At 34.0% G+C, this 11,011-nt stretch overlaps 1 protein-coding gene across 1 annotated transcript; it reads right to left on the bottom strand.

Moving 5' to 3' along the window:
• Positions 1 to 211: 211 nt before the first annotated feature.
• On the bottom strand, positions 212 to 9,540 carry LOC118180222 (small nuclear ribonucleoprotein Sm D3-like). Its single transcript, XM_035349346.2, has 2 exons — positions 9,124 to 9,540; positions 212 to 427 (listed from the first exon to the last, which is right to left on the bottom strand). Exons 1-2 carry the CDS (start codon positions 9,440 to 9,442, stop codon positions 378 to 380), a joined length of 369 nt encoding a protein of 122 aa, XP_035205237.1. The 5' UTR covers positions 9,443 to 9,540; the 3' UTR covers positions 212 to 377.
• Positions 9,541 to 11,011: the final 1,471 nt, after the last annotated feature.

Below are 11,011 nucleotides of genomic sequence, written 5' to 3'. Positions count from 1 at the left end.
AAAATGGTCCTTTTTAAAAATATCTACATACTACCGTTCTGAATTGTCATTTTTCAGATCTTTTTACAAATGCTTTTTATACCATTTCATATAATTAATGGACATATTGATGATAAAATTATTGTATTTAACTGTGCTTTAGTACAGTTTTCAAGGAATTCATGAATATCTCTAGCACAATATGTGAAAAGAAACATGTATTAAATCAAAATTCTTCTTTGAATAGAAAACTTTTAATCTTACAAATTAATCAGAAAATTAAGATGAACAATACAGTAATACACAAAAAATGACTTTTACGTTTTTTATGAGCCAATAACTGCATGAAGGTACAAATCTGATGGCTGAATGCATGAAAATATCTTTAGCCTAAGCCTTTATGTTCGGCGCTGAAACAATGATCTTGCTCGACCACGGCCTCTTGCAGCTGAAAGAAAAAAAAAGGGGGCAGAAAATGTATAAATGAGTTGAAAATACATTAGCTAGATGGAAACATATTTGTTTATGTTAAAATGCAACACAGTTAAAATTTTATAACTGACAGCAAGAGATTATGCATATACAGTAGTACCTCCTACAAGGAAATTTCCTTGTAGGAGGTACTACTGTATATGTGTAATCTCTTGCTGTCAGTTTCCTGTTAGTCTCAATCTCTTTGAATAGGGAGCTTAATGTATTTAACTCTTATTAATGAACACTATTTAAGGGATGCAGTAAAAAGTTTAAAAAATAAAACAGAGAAATCTTCTGAGGTTTCAAAGGCAAGTTTGCACTCAGTGAAAGATAGTCTTATGACCAAAGGAACAATAAAATGAAAAGTTAATCTCTCTCTTTTGAAAACTATGTTTCTTAATGAGGTGCACACCCTATAGTTTGTAGAGTTGCGCGCCTCCAACCTGCACGCAACCAAGAGGTGACTGTTGAAACTGGAAAATAGACAGAGTCTTGCTAAGGGTTTAAGTCCCTTTTTTATTCAACTTAAGAAATTACAATTGCGTGCTCTTGACGCTCACAAACTACGCCGACCCGGCGGTAAAATAAAAATAAGAACCTGAAAAGAAATAATAACAAGACTCTAACTACGAGGCTCTCTAAACGTAACTAACCTCACCGCATTTTACAATACCGCTGCTAATTCAGCAAACTTTGAATATCACGTTGAATGATTAACAATTCTCCGAGGCAAGCACACAGGCCGAAACGCGGGGTTCTTCAATTTCTGGCTAACTACCTCCGCGCTCGTGAAGTAAGAATATCACACCTCGAACTCGTTTCCTTTCTATTTAACTCAGAATACTTCCGCTGATAATTTGAATCCTTGCGCGTTTTACTAAAATTTACATACTCTGGCATTGGCAGTTCCAGGGGAAAGTAAGGCTTGACAGGAAAGATAGTTTAAACTTAAAATAGATGTTAGTTAAAATAAATATAAACCCTACAAGGTAATAATTTGAGCTGAAAACGTGGAGGACAAATGTCTGGGACTTCCGGCATAATTTGGTTTCATTGGCGACCACGTAAAAGTTGCGCGGGATCGTCATTATCATCACTATCTTCAGAATCAAAAGCATCAGAAAAAGATGCCTTCTGAATCATTTCCCGATTCTTTAAGACTTAAATCCTCTTGTTCACTTTAACTACTCATTTTACAAACATTAAACATGAAAAAGCGATGAGCACTGAAACTGAATTCCTTTCAAAATATGTTCTAACGGAAAAAATATTCTGAATCTGCACACTACTGTTATATAATCAACTTGCAATTACTGTGCTCTCATCAGTGAACTGTCTGTGTAAATAGAATTGATATAGGTGCGATAAAAATTGGCATTCCCTTGACCTTTTCACTGCAAAAGCAGAAACTGTGCGAGATTCAGGTGCAACAAAATTTATTCGTATTGGTTAAAATTATGAGAGAAGGGCATAATGAGTAAGGGACAATGTATTAGCACAAAATGTACTTTGATAATTAAATTAGATTTCTATAGATAACTATCTGATGAAGATACAAATGATGCGGAAAGAGACTGAATTACAAAACTCAAATACAATGGCTATAGGCCAAAGCTTTGGTACTTATATGTTACTGCTTATATGTACTTATATGTACTTATATGTTACCTTACTAAAAGAAGCCAAATCTTCAAAATGTGCCAAACTAGCATCCATGTACGTAAACATTCTTCAGGCAACCATGCAATTTCCATATGTATTTCTAGGGGGGTGTATTCCAATTGTTTTTATAAATAAATACGATATTTTTCACATTAATTTTAAAATACACACTTGTGGAATTCGCCAGCAATGGAAAACATGGTGGTAAGAATTCAGCTGGAATACAGAATTTTGCTGCAAATATTATAAAGGGAATAACGAGGAGATGTGTTTGTTAGATAGCCAGTGTTACCAAGGTTTGTGCAATGGCGAGTCAATTGCATCAAAGTGGTTGTGTTAACACGTAAGTACCAAAGCTTCATCCCTAACCTGAAGCAATCCCAAGGATTTTATCTCCCAGGATAAATTCCGAGTGCTATTGTTGATTCTGACATTATGATGAACCCCCAACAGAGCTCGCGTGGGAATAGGGCCACCCACACTACTGGAAGATATTTATAAAGCAATGAATTATGCAGATGTGTCATGTAACATGTTTTCTTATTCTTATAGTATATGTAACTGGTTCAATTACATTTCATTAATCCAATTAGACTTGTCCATCAATTCTGATAAGTTACCCTGTTAATTAAGTGTAACATTCTATTAAACATTTTGGATATACAACTAGAAGGAGCAGATGGTCTCAGCAAGCTAAACTGCAAGATAAGGTCCATTACTCTGATTATCTGTAGAGAATGAGACTTATAATCAAATAAAGAACAAAATCTGATATCCGACAGCCCAATATCATGAATAATCTAAAATTCAGACCTCTACACTACCAGCAACCTTTATTTTTAGAATTTCGTTTATGCTTTAAGCATGCACATTTTGTATTTTTTCATAATAAATCGTGTGGAGAGTCCCAAACCTCAATACCAAAAAAAACAATAATTTATTAGCGCAAATCTGAATAATGAATATTTTGGCTCTACAACTACCTTTTTGCTTAGTAAACATCTCAAACTGAACACATCAAAACAGAATTCATTTCACACCTCAACAATTTACATCCCTGATGTTAACTTGGTAAATCATTATTATTTTTTGCTTTCATCACAGCAAACTATCAACACATGACAGCTTGAGAAGATGCCTTAATTTTTCTTTTTTTTAAATATTAGTACAAGGTGAGACCGAATAGTAAGGTGACTGATGTCATAATAATAACTGTATTACATATTTACATATAAATACATCACTGTCCTTCAAAGTAGTTCCCGGCATCTACAATACACTTCTGATAATGTTTATACAAGTTCTGGAAACTTTTAAAAAGTCTTCCTTTAAGACTGTGTTAAGTTTCTTAGTAACTGCAGTTGAATGTCCGAGATGCTTGAAAATCGGTGTCCCTTTAGTACCAAGTTCAGTCGTGGAAAGAAGAAAAAGGAGGGTGAAATAACTCTGTAACCTTTTGCTGTGCGAGGAACTGTCTAATACACATTGCAGTATGAGAGCGTACATTATCATGCAATAGAAACCACTTGCCTAATGCAGCGAGACGGGGCCGAACACCATGAACGTGAGCCTGGAGGCACTTCATAACCCTGCAATAAAATTCGCCATAACTGTTTGACCTTCGGGTACGTACTCTTTACGGATAATTCCCTGTGTGTCAAAAAAGGTAATCAACATTGTCTTAACCTTTGATTTTTCTAAACGTAACTTTCTCAATTTTGGCGATGAGGGACCGCACCACTCCATGCTTTGGCATTTCATTTGTTGATCACATGCGAAACACCACATTTCATCTCCTATGACGATTGACTGTAAAAATGTGCCATCTTTATCTGCTGCATTGATGAAGTGTCACAGAAGTCCAATCGCTGCTGTTTTTGTTCACTGCTTAAGTAATGAGGGACAAATGTCGCGCAAAGTTTTGTTTACCCAAATCCTGCGTCAATATTGGTAAGACGATTTCACGAGGAAGATTAAATTCATTCGCCATTAATTGGACGGACAAACGACGCCCTTGCAGCAATAACTTGCCAACTCTTTCAACATTAGCCGTCGTTCTGCTTGTCAATGGTCTTCCACTACGATGCTCATCCTCCATGCTTTCACGGAAAAGTTTGAACCACTGAAATACTGTCTTGCGAGATAAAAGTTTCTTCACCATACACACTTCGAAGCATTTCCAAGGTTTCAGTAGCAGTTTTACCGATTTTAAAAGAGAACTTCAGATTTGTTTTCCGCTCCATTATGCAATACACTTAACACCTTTCATGTTTAAGCGATTGCACAAACAAACACGAAACAAGAAACTTAACAAATGACCCTGAACTTCAACATTGCATACTGAAGATCGTAATGCGCATGTGTCAGGTGGTCGGGCTGTTCTAATTTTTGAAAGGAGAAATGAGTAACCTTACTTTTTGGTCTCACCTTGTAAGTGAATAGCAAATAGCATGGTAACCCTTTCCATCGACTTCACGATGATCAGAGACTTTAGCTAACTGTACTACAAAGTGTTGAGTGCAATGACGAGGAGAAATTTAACAAATATTTCTTTCCATGGGTTAAAAAAAAAAAAAAAAAAAAAAAAAAAATTGTAAATGATACTCATAGGGCAAAGCCTTGCATTTACTGCTCTTTGAATTAAGAACTGATTGTTTATCCAGATAAGCTCTAGATCAAGCGTCAGAGCTGGTGCGGTCGCACTATATGACAAAACTTGGGGAAGGCAAAATTTTTAGAACTTAGGAAAGGACCTGGAACCCTAAATTTTTAGAATTTAGGGAAGTGCTTGGTAGCAGAATTTTGGACCTGCAAAATGTATAGTGACAGGAATGGATAAGCCTTAAGTATACGTGGGAATTTATTTAGGATTCAGTAAGCTTTAAGCATGTTTGGGAAATAGGCCTAAGTATAATAAATAACTAATATAACTCAGGTTTAACTTTGTCAGCATGTGCTGGAACCATGATAAAATTTAGTAGAATAGCACGACTTCAGTTGTCAAACTTATGATACATCGCAATAGTGTATAGCAAATGGCAGCTAAGCTTTAGGATGATAGCCACAAATTTGAAGGTTTTCACACTTTTCCAATTAATGGAATTTGTTAAAAAATGTGGAAATGTAAAAAATGGATAAAATCCTAGTATACGGTACGACCTTGGCACGATTTTGAAAACTGTCGCCATTAAACTTAGGAACCGCATTCCAGAATGAGTTAGCCAACAACAAAATGACTTGTTTACTGCTCATCATAAATGTCGCCAAGCCAAAAAGCATCAAATCCCGTGTGTACCATATACTAGGATTACACCAAAAAATGAAGATGACATAATAAAAGTTTTTCATTGCAATGACTATCTTCACTGATCAATCAAGTAACAATGAGCAAAATTTGTAACATGGCTTTAAATCTCGAAAATATCGCTACCACCAGCAAAGAAAGTGACTGAGAAGGTGTTAGAAAATCTAAAAATTCTGATTGACAATTTAGTAAGAATTCTCGACACAGTAATTACAGGAGCTGAACAAAGGAGCTGGATAGTCTGTATTTTAAGCAACTCCTTGTATTATCAGCCAAGCTCTTATTTCATTTATCACAAAGTTTTGTTTCATTTATGGTAACCTGAGTATTTTACGGTGAATGTTTTGGAAAATCTGTCATGACGTGATTGGTTACAATGTGTGATCACACTGAATTTTGGATTTGGGTGAATATTTTTCAGGGCTTATTTCAGCTTTGGATTTTGGCTAGGAAGTATGTCGTTTATTTTGTGCTTTACACTGTAAAATGTCTGCAAGTTGTAAGATAACCTGAAGTTTCTGTACGATTTGGAATGAATGAGAAAGAAAGCATCGACTGATTGGTATGTAAATGAAGGTTTAAATGACTTCACTCATCTCTCAAAAAATCCCGCAGTGAAAAAGAAGGATCTAGAAACCGAAGCTCATATTAATACTATCGAAGGTATGTGGGATATGAAAAGGGATTTTCGAAAGAAACGCCACCGACAGTGCGGCACTACGGAGGTTATTTTTAATTGCTACTTTTGTGAATTTATGTGGTGGCGGCAGTATACAAATTCTGATTCCAATAATTTTTAAAGAGTTTTTGGATGCTTTAAGCAATTCTGTATGCCACACATAAGAAGACACAGAAATTTCTAAATAAGGTAAGTCAGTATTTCCTTTTTGTACTGTGCAGATTAGATAACATGTATTTCTACTTTTATGTTATTTCCTTGTTTTATTTTGATTTAAAATGCAATTTATTGAGGTTGTAATTTTTTTACGTTTTAATCATGATTTAATGCCATTTTACTTGGGAGGGTGCCCATTTTCAGAGATCTTCTACCATGACAAACAGACAGTAAATCAAAGTTCATATTAAGCATGAAACTGATTTGCATAAATACCAGACTTCATACTGTAGGGTTCCTCACTTTGATCTTGTTAAATGTAGTGTCGAGGAACCTAGTGAACTACTAAGTGAATAATCCCTTAAGTCCAAGAACAGAAACATAAACTCAAGAAGCGTTAATTACCCTTTACTTGCTTCAAATAAAGATATACAGTCAGCCTGTCAGGGCATACAGCAAAACCTTCACTTAGGCTTTAACTCAATGAAAGAAATAAAAACTAATGACCCACTAAAGAGATTTAGGCAAAGCCCTAACATAATTCTAAACTAGTACACCCATAATATTAAATTAGCCAGCGAAGCTATCAAAAGGCATGTAATACGGCCAAGCGTAATAACAGAGAGAGACATAGCCAAAAGGAAAACATGCACTATTCAGAAATCTTAACTCTCTCTGGTGAAGTCAGTTGAACTTAACTTAAATACTACGCTTATTCTTATTTGCATTTAACACAATTCTAAAAATTCATTCTGGTAAGGAATTGAAAGCTGAAGCTAGTAGAGAGAGGAAAGTGGTATAAACTTCAAATAACTGTTATAAAATTAAAGTATGCTTTACAGTATTAGTTACTGCCTCATCAACAGTATTAATTACAATACTTAAAATACTGCAATTTGAAAATTGATACAGCTGACGAAAATAATCCAATTTCTAACAAAATGACAAGGATTTATAACATGCCTTATTAACCAGTAGTTTAACATAAGAAAACCTATACCCATTTGTTTTCATGTTAATTCTTCCAGTGTCATTTATGCATGATGATTTTACTGTTAGATAATGGTTTTAATTTGGCAATTTTACTTTTTCATTTTAAAATGACTTTCTTTGGTTAATCTTTGGATTATGGTAACTTGGTGATTTTGGGTGAAAATTTGGCAACCAACCCTACTACAGCAATCTGCTAGTTTTGTTTTGGATGCCATTTTGTTTTCACGAATTAAAGGTTTTTTTTTTTTTTTTTTTTTAACTCAACATTTTTTCCAACAATCTGCTAGCCGAATTACGCTTATAGTAGAACTTTTATGGAACAAAAATGCTTAATCATGATGAAGATTAGGTGCGAAATTGGGAGAAAGTGCAGAATCGCAAACTGCTTACCGCGTTTTTAAGAATTGCACATACACAGTATCATCCATGTATACGCTGACCTATTTTCACTTAAAAAAACATCCCAGAATTGCACAAAAATGGTATTGCGCACACTCTTGACTTTATCCATGTACACTGCTAAAGTCCTAGCTAGTAAACTTTATCGCCTTACCAAAATGTCGCCAAACTACCGGTTACCATATTCCAAAGATTCTCTTTTCTTTTGGACATATTTTTTTAATAATTGTGATTGAGATGATGATAACTATGATATGACTGAGCTATTTTTGGTTTAATCCTAGTATCCAGTGCATACGGGATTTGACTACTTTTGGAGACTTTATGATGAGCAGTAAAAACGAAACATATACGATGAGTAGTAAACGGGTCATTCAAAGAATATATATAGTTATACATATTATATATTATGTATGTAGTGATAGTATATAGTGTATAGTATATACATAGACGTTCTTTGGGTCATCTTTGGTGTTGGCGATAATTTTCAAAATCGCGCCAAGGCTGCACCGTATACTAGGATTTTATCCTATTTTTCTCTCAATTAAAAGTTCCCTGCTTTTGAATGCCATTTCTTAATTTTAAAACTGCATATTTTTAAACGTCGAAAATAATTTTCCTGTCACTAGTGTGGATCATGGCAGAAAGCTACAATATATGTGCAACAAAAGAGGAAAATTATTCCTATCTTGCCAAGTATATGTGGCATAAAATGGACAAAACTAGTAAAGAATAGTTTTAGTGATTTATAAATGTTTATCATGTGTCAGGTTTAAATTACAAACTCCATAATGCATCTTATAACCCCACCTCCGATTTTTTTTTTTTTTTTTTTTTTGATATGCTGAAAATGCGTGCCGTATGTAAGATAAATATTGATAGTTTGGCAATATTTTGAAACTCGCAACTTATAAGTAACTTTACTATTTTTATTCATGCATTTATATTCTCTGTTTGTCACGTTATTTTCATTTAATGTTTTGCAATATACATATACATATACAAACAAATTTTCAGTGAGCTATTTTTGCTAAGACAGAATTCGGCTGGCACACGCACATTACAGAATCCCACTACCCGACAGCGCAACACGGCAGAGACTATATTGCACATATTTATAGACAAATAACGATTTTATCAAAATATATTACGAAAACTCACGAGCGAATTTTTCACATCACAACTTTCTAACATGTTTGAAATGATGTATGATGTGACAGTGGAGTAGCGAGAATAACTGGCGCCTGGGGCAAAATACCTTTTTGGCGGCTTTTTCTTTCCCCCGAAAAAACACAGTGATGTGATGAAAATCTTGTTTAGAGACCATTTGTCCCTCCTCTGACATCATACATCCCCTTGCTACGCCACTGTGACGCGATACACAATTTAGATAAATAACCAAACTTAAGACCTTGTCAGTATATTATGAATTGAAAAACCAAAGCGGGTTCAGATAAAATAATTAAATAACACTTACCCTGAGCTCTTAGAATGGCAGACTTTCCCCGACCAGTACTAGCAGCACCGAGTCTCGGTCCAGTTTTTTTGAACATCGGTGCATTCTTAAGCATATCAGGAAGTATCAAAAACCTAATTTTGCTGCCTCTAATATATATATTTTCCAACTGAGCGACTCGACCATCTCGATACGTGACAGTTATTCCAGACATTTGGCAGTTCATATTATCTTCAGCTTCTACAAGTTTCCCTCGGTAAACTTCACCAGTCTTCGTTTCAAGAGTTACTATATGGCCTTCTGCTTCATGAAGTACTTTCACCGGCACGCCAAGAGACATCTTTAACTGTCGGATAACTCTCACACAAAAAATGCGATCTACTTACATAGATAAAATGACAAATGCACTTTGATTACAACATTGCCAGATTTAAGAAAGACAGACAAAGTAGACAGATGTCTTGTTTTGCACCCGCTACATCTTTCTGCGCAGGAAGGATTTACTAGAGTCACTGGGAGAAAGAAAGAATTTGATATATTCGTTGATTTTAGGACCAAAAACTAAGTTTAAGAAATTTGAAAAGGAAAACTCTTGGATTAATAGAGTCGAATGCACTTTCTAGATCGAAAAAAAAATGGCAGAAATCTTTTTTTTATGATGAAAGGCATCTTGAATATCGAGGGTGAGGAATATAACAATTGTCGCGTTTGCTTACTAGAACTTTACTTCCACGGACGCCCTCTGGCGAAAGAGACAAAAAGTAGTCAGTTGAACGGCTGACGCGTCTAACCGTCACCATCGAGATAGATAAGGCCTGCGCTCTGAAACGAAACTGGCTTGTGACGTCACGGTTAAGAGACCCTCAGCAAGCTTTCTGTTGGCTTTTATAAGTTGTAATTTTTTATCCATTATGTTTTAAGAATTGAATTTATGTTTACTTTTGACATCTGAAGCATCATCTCTTGTAATAATTACTAACACTAGTAATATAAAAATTGTCAGCAAAATTTATGATTATTTATTTTAATTGGAAACTAATTTTATATGAAATAACTGTCCTAAGGGGTTAAAAGCATAACACTTATATCATTACATAATATGTAGAATATCAAATGCAGAGTAAATTTGATTCTTGACAGAGTACTGTGTTCTTAAATTTAAATATCAATGTTTTTTGCAAATCGTTATATATCATTTTATCATGATGAAACTTAAATGCATATGTTTAGCTAATATAGATTCTGTTCACTTTTATATATGTTATTATCATGCAATCAGTTTTTTAAAATTTGTTATGCAATATAAATCTTTCTGAGAATGATAGAAAAGTTTCTAAAGTAATGTATGTAAGATTCATATTAAGGTAATTAAATTGCGAAACTGCAAAATTAAATTTTAAAAATGTACAGTTATTGAAGAAGCAGTAGTAATTGAATTCATATGTAGACATACTTGTTTTCATTGTATTCAATTCAATGCAATTTTAAAAACAATTTTTTTAATTATCTTTTAAATTACAATCTTTAATTTGAGTACGTGGCACCACCAAAAGCTATGTAAGTTAAGTTAAGAAAATTGCTTACAGAAAAGATTTGAACATGATGTTAGGATTTATATTTTCTTTTCATGTGGATATTAATAGAAAAAATATTTTCAGAACAGAGGTAACGCTTATAGTTAAATAGGTATGATGCAAATATTTGCACGAAATTTCAGTTTCTAGAAGTTTTTTAAGTATTTCGTATATTTTTAAAATATTTTCAAAAACATTGTGTATAACTTTATTTGAAAAACTTTTTTCCTGACTTATTTGGAATTTTAATATTGATAGTCTTCACAGCTATGTAATAAACATTACCTCGATTTAACTACAGATTCTGTCGAATAATTATGTAGCATTAAGAGGAA

The sequence above is a fragment of the Stegodyphus dumicola genome, chromosome X2 (assembly GCF_044657685.1).
Source record: "Stegodyphus dumicola isolate Sdum_Otavi_A_Nest chromosome X2, ASM4465768v1".
Taxonomy (NCBI): Eukaryota; Metazoa; Arthropoda; class Arachnida; order Araneae; family Eresidae; genus Stegodyphus; species Stegodyphus dumicola.
This window is presented reverse-complemented; position numbering and strand designations above follow the sequence as displayed.

What these genes read in the sequence shown, in the direction of transcription:
- LOC118180222 (XM_035349346.2), bottom strand. Translation starts at nt 9,442, where the DNA reads ATGTCTCTTGGCGTGCCGGTGAAAGTACTTCATGAAGCAGAAGGCCAT. An exon ending in TGCCATTCTAAGAGCTCAGG is followed by an intron (nt 428 to 9,123) that starts GTAAGTGTTATT and finishes TTTTTCTTTCAG; the next exon opens with CTGCAAGAGGCCGTGGTCGA.